The sequence below is a fragment of the Trematomus bernacchii genome, unplaced genomic scaffold, assembly GCF_902827165.1.
Source record: "Trematomus bernacchii unplaced genomic scaffold, fTreBer1.1, whole genome shotgun sequence".
NCBI lineage: Eukaryota > Metazoa > Chordata > Actinopteri > Perciformes > Nototheniidae > Trematomus > Trematomus bernacchii.
This window is the reverse complement of record NW_022987784.1, coordinates 1,549,741-1,573,848: the sequence shown is the minus strand read 5'-3', so window position 1 is coordinate 1,573,848 and position 24,108 is coordinate 1,549,741. Positions and strand designations below refer to the sequence as shown.

Below are 24,108 nucleotides of genomic sequence, written 5' to 3'. Positions count from 1 at the left end.
CTGCAGGAATCCTGAAGTCAAATGTAATACCTTTTAAGACCTTTTTTAAGACCCTTTCCATACATTTTAAGACCTCGTCGCCACTTCGAGTTTTAACCGGTTACATCGGCGACACACTTTACCTCACATTCACTATATACAGTATTGATTGTCCTTCCTCCTTATCTTCCAACCATTTGGACGCAAACTTGCATTTCCCCATAACGATGTTTAACAACCGGCGTAAACGGACCTTTGCGCGCTATCAAGCAGTGAGCGTGCGATGTCCTGTTCAGATGACGTCAAATCCAACGGGATGCCATAAATAAAACTACACAGAATCACACTACACACCTACGCAATGATTACATTCAGGCAAACTGTAGAATACAACCTCTTTGGACAATTGATATACTTATTGAAAACAAGCTACAAAATGTAATACCTTGGAAAATGCCGTTTAATACTTTTTAATAGCCTTAATTTTCGCTAAATTGATTTATCAACTTTAATACTTTTTAAGACCCCGCGAACACCCTGTCATTATTTTAAAGCAGAAGAGGTACAATTATTTGTATTATATTAACAACCAAATCATTTTAATTGTTTTAATTTGATTTATGATTGGAAAACAGTTCCTATTTTATCTAATCAATAATAACTTTAGGCCATTGCTACTTAGATTATTAATACAAAAATATGCACCTTTAGATAAGTTTAGTTTAATTTGTAATACGAATTGTCCTTAAAACTGTAACTCACTAATTTCTTATCTAATTGTATTTTTATCAAAACGTTTTCTGTTATTATACATAAATTCATATCCTGTCCTACAAAGTCAAGATGCGGAGTTCCTCAAGGTCTCGTTTTGGATCCACTTTGTTTTCCTTTGTAGACACTCAATTTTTGCAATTATTTGTCACTACATTGTATCTGGAATTGTAGCCCTTCTGCCCAAATTTCCCCTAGCATGTACACAAATGCTAATGTCTTGAACATCATAGTGCTCAGATAAAATGTAACCAGAGAAATGTTTTTAACTAACCCATCAGGTTGTAGCAATCTTCGTATTGTTCCACCTCGTACTGAGCACACAAAGCCAAGAGGTATTCCTGCTCAGACTTTTCTCCAGGAGACAAACCAAAGCCGGCTGCCCAGGACTCTGTGAACACTGAGGAGAGATGTACAACAATGACTTTAACATAGAAACACAATCTGTTGGTAGACACAACAAACACTAATGCATCAGAAACAAAATGGAAATACAATCGCTGTCTTTCATAGAAAGTCTAGAAAAATTGAGTTTTAAATGAAAAGGCAGAGTCAGTTGATGCAAATTCAATTGTATAACACAACCATAATAGTTATGTGTTCAGTGTAAATAGAAAACTAGGCTTTGTATGCCAATTGCAGAAATGGAAAGAAGGGTATTTTATTGAAGCCCTCAGGCATTCATTTCAATAATAAAACGTTTTCATTATATCTACTTGTTGTGAACATCTATTTGAATGCATGTTTTTCTGTTGTCTCGAGTTGACGCACTAAAATAAAACAGAATGCAAGAGTGAGTTTATTGATCTGGAATATATTTGTATCAACGATCGTAACATCTTACTATACTATCCAAAGATTTCTAAGTGGCACTTAAGCGTGCCTCACAGCTGCAGAACTATATCACTTAAATATTATTCATTACCTTTACCGTCTTCATTATCTTCTGTCCTCTGCTGATTCAGGATGCCATCACCCTTCACCACACACCCAACGGCAAGTGAAGAGTCTGATGAGTGGCCATAAGTGCTGCCTGGTAGTACAGAGGGTTGTAGCTCTTTTCCTAAGACCGCGCAACCCCCCCCCAGCGTCGAATCCGAGGAGTGGCCGTAGGCGCTGCCGGGTACCAGTGATGGAAGTGGTTCAGTTTTCGACACAACACATCCACTGGCTATATGTGAGTCTGAAGCATGACCATGGGCACTGCCGGGTATAGGGAAACGCTTGGCTTCGTCTCCTGAAACTACACATCCAGCCCCCAACCCTGAGTCCGAGGAGTGACCAAAAGTGCTTCCAGGTAGTGAAGGAGAGGTGGCTTCATCTCCAGATACCACACAGCCTGGTCGAAGTATACCGTCTGATGCATGTCCATGTTTACTCGAACGAGGTGTTGCTTCGGTCACGTTCGACACAAACTCACCCACTTTTATATTAGCATCCGAGGAGTGACCGTGGATGCTGTGAACAGGAAGTGGTGCTGCAAAATCTGAGATGTTTTCTCCGACTTTAATGTGGGCATCTGAACTGTGACCATGAACGTTGGGGGAGGGCAGAGGGGCGTCTACATCTGAGACATTTTCGCCGACTATAAAGTGGTCATCTGACGCATGACCGTGGACATTTGGAGAAGGAAAAGCAGCGACAAAGTCTGAAACATTTTCCCCAACCTTCATGTGAGAATCTGATGCATGCCCGTGGACATTATGGGATGGAAGAGGAGCAGCTACCTCTGATACAAGTTGTCCGATCTGTATGTGGGAATCAGAGGAGTGGCCGTGGGTGTTAAGTGAAGGCTGCTGGGCATCCGCGTCAAAAACCGGCTCTCCAGAGACCTGAGTGTTTGGCATTGAAATATTATCAGCTTTATTTTGAGCGCTTCCATCAGGTAGAACAATCCTACCACAATCAGAAAGACTGGTCTCTGCTTTGCCACTTAGCTCTGGTTTGTAGGTCGGCAAAGCATCAAACACATAATCATCGACAGATTTAGCGTTTTCTTTATTTCCCTCTACTTTACTTTCTAAACTCCCTGTTTCAGTCTTCTGTTCTGACATAGACGCAACTTCCGCCTGCTTGTTGTCAGTCATAGAGCCACTCCCATCCACAAGCTGCACTGAGGCTTGAGAGGGATGTCCATAAATGCTTGCTGTAGATGCAGATGTTTGGCGCTCTTCTGGGATGTATTGGCCCAGAGGAAAGCTGGATTTGGAGGCTTGGCCAAAGGGGCTGGCTCTGGGGACGTCATCCTGGACTTGAGAAATGTTCTCTCCTATTGGGATGTGAGAAAAAGAGGGATGGTTTTGGATCATGTCAGGCTGGCCTGCAGGTCCCCAGCGAGGCCGGGGCTGGACTGATGCTTGGCCAGTGATACCCTCCAGTGGACTAAAGGGGGCACTGAAGTCATAGTCTACTAGCTGTGCTGTAGGACACACTTCAGGTAGCTCAGAGCCGATCTCCTGTAAGGCAGAGTCCACCTGCTCGCCGGAGGCATTCGATGACTTGGGGAGGAAGTCATTGATGTCGATATTTTCAGAGATAAGGGCAGGGTCTGCTGTAGGGGGGGTGGCTGAGGATGGGTGAGGTGGTGGTGAGGCAGCATGAGATTCTTGAGTCCCCGCTGGCTGCTGCTCAGGCGGGTCCTGAGTGGGAGATTCCTGTTAGGAGAAGATGCCAATGAGCATTAACTTCCAAAAAGCAGAATTAAATTAAGAAAAAAGGATTATATTGAAGAAAAAATGGTGTGTTTTTATACCAGTGCTGGTTGTGGTGCAGTCTGTTGCACTGAGGGAACAGCTTGAAACACTTCCATGGGAGGTCTCTCCTGGCCTAAAGGATATTTCTCGAGAATTGCCTGGAAATAATTCACAAGAGCATTTATTAATTACTTTTTTTACTTAAAAAGTCTCTTTGAACAATTTTCACTTTGTCTTTTGTTGTGTTTTCCATGTTAATAATTACCCACCTGAATCTGCTGCCTGTCACACATGACAAACTGAGATCGGGCTTCATCGAGTCTCAGTCGCTGCACCCGCCACATGGCCCGCCTCTCTCTGCGAGCTGCCTCCTCTGACAGACGGCTGTACTTAGCTATCAGCTCTTTCCTACAATGCACAAGTGGTAACACACAAGTAACAAGTAAAAACATTAGCTGAGGGTTTCATGGGGGGGGGGCAGTAACTTGCTGTAAAATGAATGTATAGGAAAGGGTCCAGGTCATATAGAGATGCATATTATCAAGATTTTCATTATGTAATCTGTTCTCTTGATTTATGAATGAATCGATAGGTCTAAAAAGTGTCAGAAAATAGGAAATAAAGGGGCCATGTTCTGCTCCTTTTCAGGTTCATATTTAAAGTGTGTGGGAGACCTCTGGTGTAAACTTTGGGATCTAAGCCTTTACAAACTATTTACATGCACGAAAACCTATATAACCTATATAATATATAACACACAACAGGCAAGGGAAAACCCCAAAAGGCATACTAGGGCCTCTTTAAAATGTCTTGTTTTGTTGTGCTCTAATGATTTGAAACATGGCTGTTGTGGATCCGAAATGCAACCTCAAATTTGACGTGATGTTATTTTTCTCCACAGGTTCATCAGTCACCACATCGCTTGTCTGCAGTTTCTTATTAGTACTGAACATAGATATGAAGAGGCAACATATTCATATTCGCTACTCATCCTAAACACAGACTGGCTGACAAGTCTGATATTCCATCACACTATAAATAATATGTGTTATTTGAATACCGAATCATTTCTATTTCAATTTGAGTGCAAATCATCCAGCAATCAGTGTTTCTTTCTACCCTGCAATGATAAGCTCTCGTGTGCATGCGCTCATGAGGGACACTGATAAGCGTATTGGTCTGCAATAAGCCTCAGTGTGAATATGTCATTTCAGGCTCTGTGATGGCTTTGAATTCAATTATGAGCAATTTGCTAAACCAATTGTAGGCCACTTGAATGATCTATAAATACTTAATCAGTAAATGCCTGTGAAATATGAAATATACATTTTTCTTAAGTGGATATGGTATATTTTCACAGCACATCCCATATAATAAGGGCCTAAAACGATGTAATAAACACTCCTGCAAGGCAGTAGGGTGACGGAAGCCACTGTGAATGGATTAGTTAAGGAGCTATAGGGGACGGGCGCAGGTAAACTCTGATTTCCAACACCTCTTTGAGCTAACTTTTCACTATTTTAAGGAAATCAACTTGTGCTGTGGTCGTATAACAGGCTCTGACCACATGTTCTCATGCTGTGGCATCATGTAGTTATCCAAACTGCATGGGAAATTCATCACATCACCAGCTGCTGAAATACCACGCACAGATGGAATTAATGTCCCATCATGTTTGCACATACTCGGTTAATATAGTCTAGATCAAATAAGAACTTTACAGAGATTAAAAAATCATTAATAAAACATGGCAGTCTCTAGTAGGGGCTGTAAAGCAGTCAGACCTGGCTCTCTGCTCCAGTTGCTCCTCCAGGGCCTGCAGTCTCTGCTCTCTGTCCCTCAGCTCTCTGGCAAAGCTGAAGTCGTCCCCCTGCTGCCTCTTCACAGCAACATTTCGCCACTGGTGCCAAACACACAAAAAACACACATATGTACGATTGCTTTCAGCTTCTAAAATGGACATCGGAAGCTGTGGGAGGAATGTCTGGATCCAATTGCTGTTTACATTAATGTGTCTCATACATACATTTCTGATCTGGCGGATGTTATGATTTTAAAGCGGCTGTAATTGAGATGTATCTAATGCAATGTGAAAGGGGTATGCTTTAGTGATGAACCTACAGAGGAATAGTTCCTGAATGTTCAGCTACCATCTGTTTTACAGTGAGTTCAGGATTATTATTTAGCTTTACTTTACAGTTTACGTTTACTTTTATAGAGCCAGAGTTGGCCTGGGTGACGAGCTCCCCAAGGGGGTGGCAATATCATATCTGGGGGTCGCAAAAATATGGTTATGGAGGTAAAAAAAGAAACAACATTAAAAGTCAAATACATTTTTTTAGAATGGGTAATGGCTTTTACATTACATCGCCTTTACAATTCATATTAATTAAAATATAAAATGTTGCTGTGGGAGAGCACAGTATTAAATATATTCAAATGTTCAGACACCAAACAGTGTTAAACCACTTGCCAGTAAAGTGCATCTACTGTACCTCTGTATATACAGACTGTTTCCTTCCCAATTAGTATTCTTGAGGTTGAGAAGCACAGCTCTAACCCACCATCTTTTCTCACTACAAACATGCACCTTTTCCAATGTGTTACTCTTTTTTTCACACATAACCACACACACACCACACACACACCACACACACACACACACACACACACACACACACACACACACACACACACACACACACACACACACACACACACACACACACACACACACACACACACACACACACACACACACACACACACACACACACACACACACACACACACACACACACACACACACACACACACACACACACACACACACACACACACACACACACACACACACACACACACACACACACACACACACACACACACACCACACACACACACACACACACACACACACACACACACACACACACACACACACACACACACACACACACACACACACACACTCTTTGCTACCTCTTGCTCCTGCTCCAGGTGCTGCTTCAGTTCGTCAAAACGCTCTCTCTTCTTGGCTTCCTCAGCCAGACGTTGTGACACCTGGCGCCCTACAGGAGCCGAGAGAGATAACAGTGTGCTGCTTACCCCCCCGCATCGAAAAGCACGTAACAATTCTGTATTTCTCACACACACACACACACACAAAATCATCACCATCTGCCTCAAACACGCACAAATACACTGAGACACCCATCTAGTGCCAGGCCAGACTTTTCACACCCCTCCCAAACTCTGCCACACATCTTTGATGTAATAAATCATGTGGAGAAACTGTGCGAGCGATGATTACAATCCACAGCCTATAGAGCAGGAAGCTATTCAAAGCATCCGTCACTGCGTTGGCCTGTGTGCATCTCTGCTGCTCCCCTGAAGGAGGAATGATTGTAGCTGAAGGAGACTCTCATAGTCAAGAGCAAAAAATTGAGTGTGCTTTTTACAGCGGTGTGCATATACATCAAACAAAACCATACTTTCAGTGTGTGTGTGTGTGTGTAACACTAACCGCGGATGCTCTCCAGGGTTTTGACTGCCGACTCTCTGACCTGATTGATCAGCTCCTGGCGCGCCCGCTCCACTCGCTGGGCCTTACGAAAGACAGACAAGAAATCATCATTACCAGAGATCTATCCGGCTGCCCTGTAGCTCACCTCTCCTCCTCGGGCCTCTGCCAGTCAGCACTGCCACCACACACACACACGATATAGGTCACACACACCAGGCTGTTACACTAAATCAAGCAGCATGCGTGCCCCAGACTTCAGCTGAATCATTATAATGACTGCGATTCTCAGTACTTGAGGGGCAGTGTCACAATCATTGATCATTTTATGTAAAAAGAAAAAGAAAAAGGGAAAGAAACTCCTCTGTCTTTCTTAGGGGGAAATTCCGGTGAAATGATTTTTCTCACTTCAGGTTTCATGAAGTTTAGGATTCCCTTGATATTTAGAAATCCATTAAAGTCAGCTAGCAGAAGCAAAACATTGTCTTATTAAGGTAATTCATGGTAATATATTCTTATACTGTATCTGCCAAACCTCTTGTCAGATATAACTGAGTAACAGACTTTAGAAATGGTGTAAAAATCAATCACAGTTAAATGCATGAGAACAATAAGCCTGAGTGTCAGTACCTGCTCCTCCCTGCTGATGGCGCTGTGCTTAGCGATCCTCTCCATGCGCCCTCGGTACACAGCACAGTCCCTCTCGATCACCTCCACCTCCTGGAGGGAGAAGGTGACGGCGATGCGAGGCACCGGAAGCTCCGACCAGCAGATGTAGTGCTGTGGACACACAACAGGAAGCATGTACTCAAAAAGACGCTTCATTGTTTTAAGTGTCCTATTTTGGTGACTTGAAATCATGCGTTTTGATATATTTGACCTTTTTGGACTTTGGATAATTATTTTCATTGCCTACTATGAGCCCAATTGTTCTTTGATTAGTTGATTGGTCAATTAGACATCAGGAAGGGGGTGAAAAGTGTTTACGCTATTATACAAGACAAAGAAACAGTTGGCATTTCTGCTTGAACAATTACAATAATTAAATTACAAAAATGGTTGATTCATTTTCTTTTGATCAACCAATTGATTATAAGACTAACTGTTAAGGCCCTGACACACCAAACTGACACCAAAGAACACGTCCCGACGGACCCGATTGTTGTGTCGCCTCACGTCTCCTGCGTCTTGGCCAAAAAGTCGCACTGGAACACACCGCAAAGACTTCAGCCGACGGCCAAGTAGCACGTACGCACTGCGCATGCGTGAGTGGCAATAACTCTCCTTACCAGCAGGCGGCGGTAGTGTGTATTCTTAATTCAAAAGAGGCAACCGGAATACAGACTGTGTGATATATATACAAACAACAAATAATGTGCGTTCCATTTTCACTCTTGTCCATCACAGACTGTTTCACAGACTGTTTCACATAACGACTTATAATCGAAAACATGTTTAGTGCGGTACTGGAAAATGAAAAATAATAGCCATCTGTGTGTGCCTTCTTCACTTCTGTTTTGCTTCTCATGCACTGATTCGCTAAGCTGAACAGCCAATCAGAGTGATTTCTTTTGCCGACAGACTCCCTATTCAACATGTTGAATCGGGAGCGGAAGGTGTCGGCACGGCCGAAAAGACACGACGGTGCGGGACACACCAATCTGAGTAGGGCGACAGGACGCTCATCGACTGTTGGAAAATTAATTCTAATAATAACTACAGATCAACCCACATACTATTTGTGCATTGGTTGTTTCATTCAAAACTGTTTCTTCCGGCATAAAATCCAAATTTGATTCTCAAATGTAGCACAGAAAAAATGTCTGGGAGAAATCTTGCCTTTTTTTAACCAGCAATGTTATGTTTTTCTGAATGTGCGTACCCTAGAAACTGTCTTTGTTCAAGGCATCTGCCTGAACATACTTTTTTCAATTCATAGTTTCACACGTATTCACAGCCAACCTGCACTTTTTCCAGGATATAATAACCGACCCCCAGCCCTCATGTAATTAGCATACGGAGAAACAATGTAGTTACAGAATACCAATTAGTCAGGAACATGGGCCCTGCGGTAAGGTCAGGTAGGTCGTGTCATAAAAAGCATTATATCAGCAGGCAAGTCATAAGAGAAGTAAGGAAATGACATACAATTAGATTACATAGAAACTTCTACACTTCACTTAAGATCCATTTGTCTGGCTTACGAAGCTTCCTGTCATTAGGACAAGCGGGGGGTCCAGTCATAAACAAAGACGACTCAGGGCTTTTCTTTGCAGGCGCTTTGCACTCTCATAATTATACATTGACTATATTTAGAGCACAAAACCAATGATTTTCCTTTACAGGCAATTGTGAGCTATGTAATATTTTGCAAGAATATCATTTAGATTTTAAACAATTAGCTGATTAGACCATTGACTAAAAAACGATTAGGCAACCATTACATTTTAGTCATTTTTAAAGCAAAAATGTAAATGATTCTGCTCCTAAATGTGCTGCTTTTCTTTTGCTTTACATTATAGTAAACTAAAGGTTGGACAAAACAAAAAGCACTTTGGAGAAGTCCTCTAGTGTCTAGAAAATTGTGATGGACATTTTTCAACATGATCTGATGTTTTATAGACCAATACATGAATCAAGAACAAATATGTGCATATGAAATTCCTAGTTGCAGGCCATATATCACCTGATCTATCTAGGGCTGCATCTAATGATTCCTTTCAGAAGCAGTTGCCAATGTTCTGACTACTTGATCAATTGATAGGATTTCACCCAAGAAACAACACAGTGGCACTTTCCCATAACAGGAGAGTATAAGGCAATGTTCTTGTTTTGCAAAGGAGTAAACCTGGCCAATGTAAGCAGTGACGGAGAGTAGAGTTCAAGTGTCTGCAATAAATTACCACAACACCTGTGCCTCAGTACCACAACACTATTTATCCCAATGCCGAGGCATGTATAGTGATAACGCTTTGAAAGAGCCTGTGTCCCCATATGTTGCTGTATTGATTATTTGTCCTTTCTGCTTTGAGCAGTATGGATTTCCAAATGGGTAGAAACATGTTGTGGCAGGTAGATAATTGTGGAGTGTGGATTTTGTGGATTGCAGAGTGGATCTGTGCATCGTTTTGCCAATACATTACACTGAATGGCTTTTTACAGAAAGAAAAACAGATCAAATATGGTGGGGTAACAGTAGAATATTCTCTTTGTACTGAATAAATTAAGACTGAATAAGGTTACATGCATCAATATTTTAACACAACATTTGGATGCATGAAATCCCCGTCTTCAGTATATATGAATGTGTCTGATTTGCAGAACCAACCTGTGGGCAGCAGATCTTAAGGAGGTTGATTGTCTTTCCGCAGACGTACACATCATTGCCGATGTGTCTCAGGAAGACGGGCACACAATCCTCCACATCCTTGGAGATCAGAGTGTAGCCTTGGACCCAGAAGTGTTTGTCTGCACAAATTCAAAGACACCTTTTACATGCTGCTCCAATATTTAGACCAAGTAGTTTGGCTGCTCCTTTATGCCTCTGACAACACTACACAAAACAAATAGTGGTGGAGTTATACTCAGCCTGCACTGCGCCTTAAACTTATTAGTATGACTTACGGGCCATGGCAAAACTCTGGTTGCTTGAATTAACACTTGGAAATTGTTAGCGCTTAGCCCAGTGATCCTAAGCAAAAAGCATAAGAGAACATGAATGCTCTGAGCTTCCCGAGCTCTTTACAAAAAGCCCGCGGCTTGCCAAGAAAGCTTAGCTGCTGATTGCTTCCCTGGCCGACGTACTTCGAGGAGAACAATGACATTTGTGTGTCCTCCAAAGAGCAGGGGCGAGAAGTGCAGAGGTTCACTGCGAGAGTTGATGAGGTGTAGCCGATGAGCAAATGAACCTCTGAGCCAGGCAAAGCCGAGGTGATGGTCTGACCTTGAATGGGGTGTTGCATGACATCCAATATTTGGACAGGCTATGATGATTCATATAAAGCCATATTTATGGAGCACTGTGGAAATGAACGGATACAGTGGGAACTCGTTTGGGGAACAGACTTTGATCAGGATTAGTGTTCACCTATAAGTACTTAGCTAATAAGGGGCTGCAACCACCAATTACTGTCAAAGGATTATTCTGCACATTATATTCACTTTGTGTATAAAACATTATATTCTAGTTGTTCCAAAACCAAAAGAGAAAAAGCAACAAATGTTTGAAAAGGGGGACCCAGACCAAAGTTTGGGTAGTTTTAGTGAAAAATTACAACTTTTTAAAAATGTATTATCAAAAAAGTTGCAAATGAATTTTCTGTTGATTGATTGTTTCAGTTCTATTATATGTTTAGAACTTGTATTCAATTACAAAAACTTAACAAGGAATGGTTTAATACCTTTCTGTAACAATATAACTTTAACCTAACACACTGTTTTTAATGTCTCTAGAGCTGCAATGATTAGTCAAATAGTTGCTAATGCGAATGTTTTGATATCCAACAAAAAAGTTTGAAATTAGTTAGAGTATCAGGACAATTTGATGCTTTTCTTGGTGTTAAATAACACTACATGTAATATTGGGATATCATATTGTCACTTTTTAATTTCTTCTTATGTTTTTTAGACCAAATGGTTCATCTGTTAATCAAAAAAATGATCAGCAGTTTAACAGATCATAAAAATAATAGTTAGTTGCCACCATGATGGCAATCATCAAATTACAATTTTGACTTGAGATGAAACAAATACAAATCTCTTCGAATGGCACAGTAAATATGAATCTTTAGTCAGCCAGTCACTTCCTGCCGAGTACAGATGGGTTTGTATTTATCCGCTCTGCAAGGATCATCTCCCGTCTCAAATACTCTTCTGCTCTCCTTAAAGTGCCATATCAATAATTAGAGTAGCAGAAATGGAGTCAGTTAGATTTGTCGGTGGCAATTGCAAGAGAAGAAATGTAAGAAAAAACTAATTGAATTCAGAAAATGTTTCAGCCAGCATGGTGTACCGACTGAAAAGAATAAAAGGAACATTATTTGTCTGTCCCTGTGGCTCGCTGAGCAGAGATGGCTCTGCTCTCCAAAGCTGTGGAAGCTGATTTTGTTTCCCACTGATTACCATCCAATAACTTCATGACATCCTTTATAGACACGAGGACAAATCCAACTGGGCAATGAAGGCTGTAATGAAATCTATTTTTTTCTGCTAGACAATCTGTCGGGCACTGAAGGCTTTTTCATTTTCAGAACTGGAGATGGGATGCGTGTCGGCTCACCTCTGCAGCCCAGATATTCCTCATTGACTTGTATCATGAATTCTCCATAAACATCACGGAACACGCCGCTATACACCCAGTCAGACACAAACCTGAGGGAACAGTAAACACAGTCACACTCAGTCCTCACAACAACAGACAAAACATCAATGGAGCAAATTCTGCATATAATGAAGTGCAGACATGTCCTTGGTTTGAATTGTTTTGTTTTAAAGAGGATATATTATGGTCCAGTCAGATTTATATTTGTATTTTTGGCCTCTACTGTGACATGTTTACATGGTTTAAATGTTCAAAAAGGTCTTTATTTTTCTCATACTGCCTGCCAGCACCTCTTTTCACCCTCTGTCTGAAACCAGAGCCCAGTCTGCTCTGATTGGCTGGCCAGCTTTGCTGTGATTTGTCAACCGCCTAGAGCTGTCCCACCCCTTAGCCTATCACGTTGGAGCGCTAGCCAATAGAAGTGCAAGTGTTACATAGTGATGTCACTATGTTACGGAAGAAACATAGAACGTCCAATCAAACAGTTTCAGGCAGGGGGGCGTTAACTTTGCACACCATTTACATGCACAAAAACCTATATAGCACCCTCACCCCAAAAACCATAATAATAATAATAATAAATTGTATTTTTATAGCGCTTTTCTCGAACCCAAAGACGCTTTACATTTGGGGAAGAGTAGACAAACAAGGACAATAATAGGGCCCCTTTAAATAAACATGTTTGAATGTGCAGCGCAGCGACTGACCGTGTGTACGGCTCACAGCTACTCTTCAGCAGCGACAGCAGCACCGGGTAGTTCTCGTTGCTGCAGTTATTTTGTGCCTCGTTGTACAGGTAGGACATCAGTTTAACCCCCTGAGGAGAAACACATGGCACTGAGCTGACATTCCATCTGATAGGCTGAACACCGCTGTGATGGATGACATATTGCAGTTAGCAGATAAAAGAGCGCTCACCACGGGGAAGGTAGCCTGGCCTGCACCTAAAGGTCCGTCCACACAGCACAGCTCTGACAGATACCTGAGATTAAAAGAAAGCAAAGGTTTTTGAACTAATGATATTTTGCATCAAGGTCCTCTAGGACATGAGGTTGAGGTTCAAAAGTGTGTAATTAACCCCCAAAAGGCAATTTAAAAAAAAAGGTTTAATCTCACCTTAGTTGGCGGCCCACCTTGCGGAACAGGAAGCTAATAGTCAACAGGCTAAGGGTGGGGGGAGTGCTGAGAACACAAGCCCTGTAGTAATGCAGATACTTCCGCAGACCACCTGTAAAAGCCTTGGAGAGAAACACAATGTTCTTTCATTCATTTCATAATTGAAGGTGTAACAGTGGAATGTATCACTTTACCTTAAGTATAGAGTGATAAATGGACTTTAAGTTGTGTTTTTAGATTGTTTGTGTGGATGAATTGTTGGCATATTTGTCTCATTTATTACTCAAATCGTCCTTTAATGAAAAATTATAAATAACTAAAATTGAAGTTCCCAACAGTGCTTACAGCAATAGTCTCATGCAGAGTAAGGGTAGAAAAAGGAGGGGTAGAACGAGCAGGCCAAACAGTATTTATTATAACGCTTACACAAACATACCTGAAAGACAAGGCCTTTTTTGTCAGCACACTGCAGAGAAAAGCGACTTAGCCTCAGGTAGTGGGTGCCGTAGTGGGCCAGCTCCCCCAAGAGACGAGACACACTCTCTGGAGACGCTCCGGACACACACACACCCGGTCTGACGTCAAACTGAACACTCTGTGGAGGACATTGCTTTTTTAAAGATGGCGGAAAAGTACAATGAATAACCATCTAATAAGATCTAATAAAATCGCCCCTGCAGCAAACACCGCCTTTGTGTAGCTTATAATATTGAATTGTTTTTGAGGCTGTCAGGGAGTCACCTCCACGATGATTTCGGAAGGCATGGTTTGCTGTGTTATTATATTAGACCGCAATACATAATCAGGTGTTTGTTATGTTGTCCTTCCCGTGTTTTTTTTTATGAGAACTGGATACAGACAGGACCCTTCAGGGGGGACAGAAATACCAGACAATATTTTCCAATCTAGCAAAACACTACCACAAACCACAGCCTCAAAGATTACCTTCGAGTTTAATAAAGACCTCTCTGACAGTCTCGACATGATATGGTTATAAAACCTTGCTGGAGTAGCATCTGATGCAGGACTATTGTATTCAATTGTAGAGGTGTTCCGGTTAGTGTGCACCTCTTCTAGCAGCCTGCGTGTTAATGAGGAAGTCTGCTAGGCAGCGAGTACACAAGGGGATAAGGGAGTTAAAAAAGAAAAATTCAATTTATGTAGTAAATAACTATAATCTTCTGGAGGTATAAAAAAGTTAATGTGAAACAATAAAGCAACAAAACAGCACTCCTGTGGTTTTGTTTTTTTGGAATTAGGAGTATTTTCATTTATTCCCTCGTCATTTAATGTAGTCAGGCGACTAACTGTGCTTGAAACTGTCACGATATTTCTTTTTGTAGTTGTTTTTGTATGCTAGCTTTTAAGCAGTCAATTGGGTTTATTTATGTCACACATGCACAGATGGTCCATTGATTCGGCTCCCAGTATCTCTTCTCTGTGAGTTTTTGGGTAATTGCATGCTGTCACGGTGTTTTTATCACTATATTTACTTTTATCACCTCAGTCTGACAGACCCCTAAAACAACAAAACAACTGCATTTTACTGCGTTTAAGGGACTGATAAATAAGGGTAATGAAATGCACCTGGTTGAGAGGGAAGGTAATGGAGGCCACTCCGATCAAGACGTTGAGGAGGTCGAACACCAGCTGGGCCTGAGTGTCCAGGGGCAGAGGGAGGAGAGGAGAGGGGGTCGCCGTGCTGACCACCCTCATCTCCCCCTCCCACAGACGATAGAGCTGGTCAAAGGACTCCCTGCCTCCCTCTGTCAGATAAAGGGACTCTCTTTTCCCCGGTGGGCTAGTCGAAAAAACACAAGGAACAATATGTGAAACTCTAAAACAGTGTTAACTTTGTAGATTATACTCCATCTGCTACTTTGTAAACTCTCTTTGTGTGTAACGTTGGACACCATAATTAAGTCAATCAACAACAAATTATCTACACGTCAAATTCCTTGATCACAAGTCATTTATCAAGCAGAAAGTGTTGAATCTTTTAAAAAGAATAAAAACTGCTTATATCAGTTTAAGATGGTTGTAAATTACATATCTTTTGAAGGTCTGACATTCAAACACATAAATTACATCCCTCCAGATCATGTAAAGGGTATTAACCATTTTTTTTGAGTAGATAATAGATCATTTAATAAAAATGTAATGAATTATTAATTAATACAAATAGCAATAATTCTAAGTTTTAGTCCCTACTTCATTGAAAACATGTGTTCTTTAACTGTTTCAAATCTAGATAATATTGGAAAGTTCGTATGCTTTAAATCAAACTTGAAACACTGCACTTTATGTGTCACATACCAGCCAACAGACTCCCAGCAGCGGCGTCTCCCAGGCTCGAACGTGCGGAGAGCCTCCCATATATCAACATCTGGAACGGGGCTGGTCTCTGACTGAGAGTCTGGGGTCATGTTGGAAGCTGACTGGAAGCCCTCATCCTCAGACTGATCTAAACATGTGGGGATCTGCAACAGAGAACAATAAATCCCAACGACACGATAACATTACACTGGGGTTTGATCCTAAATCAAACACTAGTGTAAACATAAGGCCACTGGAATGTTAAGTGAACCTGAAGTGACCCGCACCACCTATTTTAAAACTCAAATGAAACAGCATGCATTAGCTTAAATAAGAAATAGTGTTGTACCTTTAAAGACAGTCCAGTAACATCAATATTACTGGGAACAGGAGGGAGGTCTAGTCTTATGTCAATGTCTGAGGTGCGAGTGTGCTGCAGCGCTCCAAACAGTGTCATCCTGGTCTCCCTCTCAAATCTTTCTTCCACTTCTAATTTAGTTCTCAGAGCCAGCAGTCCTGTGCCTGGAGGAGCATCCATCAACCTCTGATTTCCACACAAACTCTCCAAATTCTTCCATTCCTCTCCACACACTAGACCCCACGCCCGGGCCTCGAGCCTCTGCAGCTCCTCGCTCTGGTAGCTCCAGGGGGGGGGCCTCCGCAGCACGGGCCTCTCCCGTCTCATGTAGTCTCTACTGAAAGAGGTAGGAGGTGGAGGTGCAGAACCAGCAAGATGTACCAAGAGCTCAAGGACTGCGTCCACTTCCTTCAGTCCAGAGGATTCTCCCATCATCAGCATCCCCAGTTTCTCTTCCAACCTTTCCGCTTCCTCTCGGCACCCTGCTACCCGCAAGTCAAAACTTATCATGAGGATTTTGTTTTTGGCCGGTGTATTGGCTGTGGCGCTCGGGGCTCCTGAGGCAGACCCTTTGGTGTCATCCTGAAATAGCTTGGACAGCAGGGCGCCGTAAGCACACTTCTTCAGAGCTCGGCGGAAACCGTCCCGTGAGACTCCACCGAGGGCCCGGCGTTTCCATGACACCCCAGACAGGCTGCTGTCACACAGGGCCCCCAGCAGCTCAGTGATGCTGCTGCTGCTGGGCTTCATGCGGTTGTTGGGGCTGGAGTACATGGTGGCAGTGCTACCTCAGCCTGTGTGAGTGGAACAAAATCTGGTTATTTGGTATAGTTTTAAGAACTGGAATTCACAGAGCACAATAACCAGAGTAATAGAATCAGAATTCCTTTATTAGTCCAAAAGCGGGGACATTGACAGTGTTACGGGAATAGTGACATAGCAGGTAAAACAGGCAAGCAATAATAAAGAGTGAGCTAACTTGTTAAATATAGAGGAAAAGCACACACAAGTGATACATTAAAATAAAGACAAATTAGTACACATCCATGGCTACAAATGACTAGCAGCATTACATAGCTAAGTGAACATATTAAGGAGATATAACAAATTATGTTTTGCACATCAAAAATATGATGATTATTGCACAGTAGAATTGCCAAAACAAAGTGTATATATTGCACATTACAGGTTTATTACACAATATTTCAACAGTATACACAGTATAACAGTATAGTCTGACTGCTGCTGCTGTAATATCTCATAGGAAAATCTAAATAAATAAATAAATAGACAGTAACGTTAGATATAAGTTAGATGAATTGAACCAGCTAACGGTAACAAGCTACCTAAGTTAGCTATCAGTAACCTCTGTATATCAAACTGCATATTGAAATAGCCAGACCTTTTCCATTCAGAGTTCAAACAATGCTGATCGTGATTATTTACCCTTTTGAGATGATGTTTTTAGTTGATTTTTGACAGTTTCAATCATACATCCTTCCAGCACATGCTAGCGTTTGTTATTAGCAAAACCCCACGGATGAACTGTATTTTCTTCTTAGCTTGTATGCCAAGCATGCGGAACCCAGAAGGTGCCCCGGGACGTCTTTATTTGTCTGGGGTTTCTTTTTACAGCATATTAGCGCCACTAAATATGCTGTAATGTTGTTGTCACTAGCTAGTTGCTTCATTCATCTTCCAGCATCAACTCCCTACCGCGGTGCCAAATTAGAATCTGCCCCTTCAAATGTGATTTGACAGTATGATTTTTAGACTTCGGTGATTGGGTAAGGATGTTGAAGAACCTGCGCTGATTGGTCAGTGTTGTTTGTCAATCATAGGACGTGCTTTGCTGCATTCAGGGGATCCCGGAAAAACAGCCTTCGGTTTGATATCCACAGAACCCTAAACATGAACTTAGCTCGTTTTGGAGGTAAAATGATTAAATGTATCCCTCTATTAATTATTATATGAGTATAAACTGTAATTCATAAAACATTAAGAAAACCACCAACGTGTATGGAACTCACTCACTCAGTTCACATGTATTGCATTGTCGCTCCCATGGTCTTAAATGCAGCAACTTTCAACATTGAGAAACAGCGCGAGATTTAGAAAACTCGTGGAAACCTCTTTCGTTTGAGCAGAGATGGTCTATATAACTTTTCTAAACCGTCTCTCGTCTAAATTATCTTTATGCAGCCATGTGGTCGTCACACCATAGATTATAAATATAAGATTCACACAAGTTAAGATACATAATTTCACCTTTTACTAAATACATGTCCTATTTTAATATAGGATTACAGTATTTGAATACCCCATGATACTGTATTGTTAATATCAATGTCTGGATAGTTAGGGCATTATAACTTAATCTGTAGCCTACTGTACTTCAATATAATTATCTTCAGACATGAACAGCTACAAAACACACTTATATATTTTTTAATGTTATATATAACCTCCAGGCACAGGAAGAGCTTCTTCCCCGAGGTTGTGACTCTGAACTCCTCTCCATTACTCACTGCACTGATTAAACGTAGGCCTACTTAATGGACATGTTATTTGCACAATCATGTTACTGTACATATAACAATTTTTTTAATAATGTTACTGTTTGTACATACACTCTGCACTTGCACTCTGTTAATACTCTGTCAATACTTACATCTGTATATTGTAGATGTTTTGCTCATTCAATGCTCCCTGTATTGTCAGTTTTTATAATATGCACCTTGTATTTATTTATATTTAGCACATCTTGCATTTCTGGTTGGATACTAACTGCATTTCATTGGATTGTACCTGTACTTTGCACAATGACAATAAAGTTGAATCTAATCTAATAAATATATATATATATTTATTTATTACGTACACTCAAGCTTTATGCCACCTGTATTTGAGTTTTGAATGTGGAACCAATATATTATGTGTATACTGTAGTAGGCTATGCATGTGCTAGAAATGTGTTACATGTATGAGTCTTACTGTGCTTACTGATCTGCACAGGTCTCTATGAAAAAGAGAGCTGGAAACTTAAGAATGTAAGTAATGGAAAACATTTTATACGAATTGTACTTCAAGTACTTACTTACTGTAGTTACTAAGTATGTTGTCTCCCAAAGCACAACTTTTAAAACAATATTGACAGGATATGTTATCATCTAAATAGTTAGGCTTCTGTTCTGTGGCTTGTAACTCTACCTCCCAGAGAACCGTTTTAGTTTGACAAGTCTTCCTACTCTCTTTTTTCTCGGCCCATTAAACTCAGAGATGCTTTAGCTGATTAAATGTCTGCTGAAATAGCGTTGGCTGCTTTGGTTTAAATTACTTACAATTCTAAACACTCTCAAATCATGTAGTTCAAGGTCTGTTAAAAATGTAAGCTAACCTTGCAAGTTATTTTTGATTTGCTCAAGGGTTATTACAGAGCTTAGCAAGCCCTATAATCAGTTGTGAGGTTTTAAATTATTCATCAGAACAACTGTTTAAAATGACACCACAGCATCATTGTTTTATTTTCACCAAGTGTTCTTCCTCCTCCTCCTCCTCCTCCTCCTCTTCCCCTAAGGCGTGGGAAATCAAAGCCAAATCTCATTAGAAGGTTTGAAACGTGGATGTGAAATGCATCCTGCTGGTAAACACAACCATCTCCTGCTGAAGGAGAGGCTGGCTGCTGTGTGTGTAGCATCTTGGGCAGGAGAACAGAAGCCAGCAGCATGCAGATTTTAACCCAGTTTCTTGTCAGAAACCCTGCATGGACGTAAAATTGTTATTTGTCAGTGTGCTGTATCATTGATTGCTAGACATTCAAGGGCATGGTTGTTTATACATCTTATCACTAGTGCACTGCATGCTAAATCTTGACTCCAAAAATGATGTAAGCTGCATGTCTTGATAGAAATAAGTACAGTATTGCCTTTGATATTCCAGCAGTGATCAAGGATAGTGTATAAGATGCATGCTTGCGATAAGTAATCACTCTTGCCTTGGCAGCGGCCCTTGAAGTTTTTCTATCAATTCCTGCATCAATGATCTGCTCAGTTAAGAGGATGGCCTGCGCAGGCCTCTGGTCGGTCTTGATATCCCCCACCCCTGCGTCAGGGTTTGTTAAGCAGAAAGATGAGGCAATTTTGCCTTTCATCTTTCTTTTCTCCAATTTCATTTTTAGCTGTCAGTACTTAATTAATGTTTTCGCAGCAATTTTTCAACCTTCACTGCCGATGACAGAGATGCCGTGCGGCTATTTACAATATCAACTCGTTTCATGAAGCCAGACCTTTGCTTCTAGTCTGTATTCTGAGCAGATTGACAGGAACTGATGCTACCAAAACAGTAGTTTAGGGTCAGGAAAACTGCCATGTTCAAGCACTGGGCCCTCTATTTTGTAAAGTGATTGGTTGGTTTGATCAGAGATCATTTTCATGAACCCACCGATTACTGCTAAAGCTCCTCTGTAAAACTTGGGGGCATGTAAAGAGCTGCTTGAACACCAAAGACTTACAGCAAGGATTTATTTGACTTGAACAAGAAACTGGCAAGTGTTATTCCATCACCCAAGGTGATAGTAACTCATGCAATATGCATGAGAGGTGAGTGTTCAAATGAAGCAAATCAATATTGTAAAAGAGAAAGAAACACAGCAGATATGAAGGGCGTATATGTCTCTGAGTTTATTCACGGAGGAGTGTATGATGAAATCTGTGGGTAACTGCTCCGTCCACACACAACCTTTGTAAAATTAAGATCATCCAGTACAACAAGATCAGGTACAAGTTGGAGAATCTTCTGAGCTGCCTTGGATGGAAAGGAAATTGTGGCTTCCATTAATGGTCCTGCACTGAAAATGGAGTGTCCCAGTTTCTTTAATCATTACAGCACATTCACAAGATTCAAAATGGGAAAAAGTCTCGACAACTGCACGAACAACTTTTTTTCTCTTTTGTTTTTTTTGTCCCAGGACTCAATGCATAGGATTATACAGTTAGAATACAGTATTTCAACATGTTTTACAAAGATTTATATGGTATAGGAAACAAGAAATAAAAAAAAAATAACTGCACAGCAGTAAGAAAAGTCATTTGTCGAGTATAGATAGTTATTTATCGTACACACTGTGGAACAGCTTAGAAACACAGGGCAACAAAATGTACACCGTTGGAACAATTTTGCGCTATATTCGATCTACATAAGGACACCCTTTTGATTTCAGATTAATTTAGAAATGCCAGACATTTTCAAGGGAAACCCAAATCACATCAGCCACATTATTTTACATTTATTCATTTTGGAGATTTGCTTTAGCCACCAAAATCCTACTAAGCACACGCCACAGACACCCAAAGGAAATGCACACATCGAAACTGCAACCATAAAATAAATCATACTGAAATGTCTTCAGCCTATTGGCACACACATGGCTGCAGCAGGGCATCTAGCATTTGAGACGGCACACATAATATCACAAGTCCAAATACATTGCTGTGTCTATAGCACTATCGTCATCATAATCACCTAGGTTACCGATAGAATAATTTAGAAACAATATATATGTATTATCCTATTCAATAAGGCACATTTTTGGTTAAAGAAAGGCTCTGAAAGAAGCGTCTTGCATCAACTCTGTCAGTGAGGGAGGAGTCCACAGTAAACAACAGCGAGAAGGATGGAGTCTGCAGTCGGCACGCAATTAAGATCAAAAGCCTACCCTGCTGATTCCATTATAGTGAGAGCCACTCTGCACTGCGCTGAGTGGGCAGTGCCAAGTGCTGTTGGTCGGGATGCCGGGACGCCACGCTGAGACAGCAGGCAGGCGGCAGGCTCGAGGTCTGTGCAAACCTCTCTCTAGCCAAGGCAGGAATCGTTAACATTCTGGGGTCTCTGGAGCTCGTTATGCTCTGTCAACTGCACGCATCCACCATCAGATACGGGGAGGACAATTAAATCATCTGTCAACAACAAAACCTACAGTTTAGGGATGACGCGTGGCAGCGTTTAATGGCCCAAGAAATCCCAAACCCTCATTCCTACCCTGTCCACACCTCGGCTCTGACACTGACATATCAACATCTCAATTACTAAAACAATTATGTACATGATTGAATCTGACCTCCCGATCATCACACAAAGGCTAAAATAACTGTAATTTGTTCAAAACATACCATTTAAGTACCAACTGCTTCTCTAGCAGGTAATTAACATCAGCAACAGGCGATTTCATAGCTTTAGAGGCAGAATGCTTGATGACTATTTGGAAGATAACAAGAGTAATACTTTTAAAGAATGGCACTAAAAATCATGAGCACTAAAAAAATGCATGAATCAATTTGGAAATCTCTCTAAAATATTGCTGAATTGCTACTGTGTGAATATATGAAATTAGTTAATGCGACTGTTGATTGTGGCTCATGTTATTCTGACATTATTGCAGTGCTAATATGAGTGAAATGGCTGAAAGAAATTGCTTTTTGATGACACTTGAAAAAAGAAAGTTTAATAACAAAAAGAATAATATCTGTAAAGAGTGATTAACTGAAATGTTTTAAAAACCCTTCTGAAATGTCCTTCTGTGCTTTAGTTGAAGTGGAATGTATCATGGCACTGTACAATAAAGGGAGACAGACTGTGCTATAATCGATTTCCATAAGCACAATTGGCGATCCAGCTTGAAACAGATCTGAGTCAAAAGCAAAATGATTTAACTCAAATATTTCATAAACTACTGGAGGCCTATCAATCATATGAGCCTGTGCATTGCTAGATAAACCAGTGCCCTTGTTAGGACCCTTTGGTCTCTGTCAAAAAGCTCAGAGAGAGCGTAGGCTCCAGTGTGTCACTGGGTACGGGGGATTAAAATGACAGAAAGCAGGCGTCTCTTCGCCCTCACGCCTGACAGTAGGCATCCTGTGTGTGCACACACATTCCCACACATTCACGCACACTCAAATTTGTACTTCACACAGACATCTAAGCACACACAGGCTAATAAAAACACTATCCGCACCACAAGGTGATCCATTTAAAAAGATAATGTTTTTTCCTTATAAAGCTTTCCGCATAAAGACTGCACAATAAAAAAAATATATAATACAATTCTTAAAACCTTTTTCTACACAGAAAGAAATTGAACATCTGATTATCGCCTGTGCCAGTGCTCCACGTAGGGGCTTAATTATCAGAGAGAGGTCTACCGCACTGCATTGTGGGAGCAATATTCAGTGAAGCATGAGTGAGCGCGCAGACCTTTAAGGTTTGGCAAGTGAGCTTTAAGGCGTACCTATGACAGTGTAACCCATCATTTTCTTCCCCTTTTTTTGCTCTCAATCTGCATTTCATTAGTCCCTGTTACTCCACATCACGGAAAATCGTCCCAGGGCCAAGTTGTACAATATACACGACTACATGAGTCCCTTCTCACCTTTCCTTATTTCAATGTTATATAATCTGAAGTAAGAAAAAGCCCCTGTAGTCACTGGAGTTATGCTATCATTCCCATCCCTCCCTCCCTCCCTCCCTCCATCCATTGGTGGGTTAGAGATCAGTCACTTTGTTTTCCAGGTCAGCTGCTATCTGCTGGAACCGCAGGGTCAGCTGTTTACTCTGGGCAGCTGGGTCCTCTTCTAGGGATGCGATGATCTGAAAGAGGGAGGGAAGGTGAGAAGGACAGAAATGATAAGCGAAGAGAAGAAGGAGGAATAATTGGGCAGAGGAGGACACAAGAGGATGGTCGGGAATGTGAAAAAACAAGGATGGGGGAGACGGAGAGAGAATGAGCACAGGACAAAGAGGAAGAAAGAAGGGCGGAGAGTGGGAGGAGAGGATAGTGTTATTTGACATTAACAGTCACGTCATATGAGCTGTTATTGTTTGCAAGCCACACTTAGGGGAGACTGACAGCCCCATTTGTTTATCCAACTTGTTCATTAGGTTTTGTTTATCCCCTTTTCGTGACCTCAAGTGGCAATACACAATGGACGCTTAAAAATCAATTCCCAGAGCAATTTTCCAATTCACATCCCACAGAAAT

At 41.2% G+C, this 24,108-nt stretch overlaps 2 protein-coding genes across 3 annotated transcripts in view; both read right to left on the bottom strand.

The window, feature by feature from the left end:
* The window catches only part of tubgcp6 (tubulin, gamma complex associated protein 6), a 28,527-nt gene extending 10,744 nt beyond the window's left edge, over positions 1–17,783 (bottom strand). The window contains exons 1-18 of the mRNA XM_034149428.1: positions 17,523–17,783; positions 16,068–16,870; positions 15,719–15,882; positions 14,990–15,203; positions 13,839–13,997; positions 13,403–13,524; positions 13,205–13,268; positions 12,994–13,103; positions 12,245–12,336; positions 10,295–10,434; positions 7,597–7,746; positions 6,970–7,051; positions 6,426–6,514; positions 5,228–5,343; positions 3,713–3,851; positions 3,503–3,601; positions 1,676–3,404; positions 1,025–1,150 (exon numbers count right to left, since the gene is read on the bottom strand). Of these exons, the coding sequence (XP_034005319.1) occupies positions 1,025–1,150; positions 1,676–3,404; positions 3,503–3,601; positions 3,713–3,851; positions 5,228–5,343; positions 6,426–6,514; positions 6,970–7,051; positions 7,597–7,746; positions 10,295–10,434; positions 12,245–12,336; positions 12,994–13,103; positions 13,205–13,268; positions 13,403–13,524; positions 13,839–13,997; positions 14,990–15,203; positions 15,719–15,882; positions 16,068–16,850 (4,378 nt within the window). The 5' untranslated portion in view covers positions 16,851–16,870; positions 17,523–17,783. The remainder of the gene's footprint in view (positions 1–1,024; positions 1,151–1,675; positions 3,405–3,502; positions 3,602–3,712; positions 3,852–5,227; positions 5,344–6,425; positions 6,515–6,969; positions 7,052–7,596; positions 7,747–10,294; positions 10,435–12,244; positions 12,337–12,993; positions 13,104–13,204; positions 13,269–13,402; positions 13,525–13,838; positions 13,998–14,989; positions 15,204–15,718; positions 15,883–16,067; positions 16,871–17,522) is intronic.
* Positions 17,784–20,731: 2,948 nt separating this feature from the next.
* plxnb2b (plexin b2b) overlaps positions 20,732–24,108 on the bottom strand; it is a 115,798-nt gene continuing 112,421 nt past the window's right edge. For both annotated transcript variants that reach the window (XM_034149423.1, XM_034149424.1), the window contains exon 38: positions 20,732–23,717. In XM_034149423.1, coding sequence (XP_034005314.1) covers positions 23,613–23,717 — 105 coding nt within the window. In that variant the 3' untranslated portion in view covers positions 20,732–23,612. The remainder of the gene's footprint in view (positions 23,718–24,108) is intronic.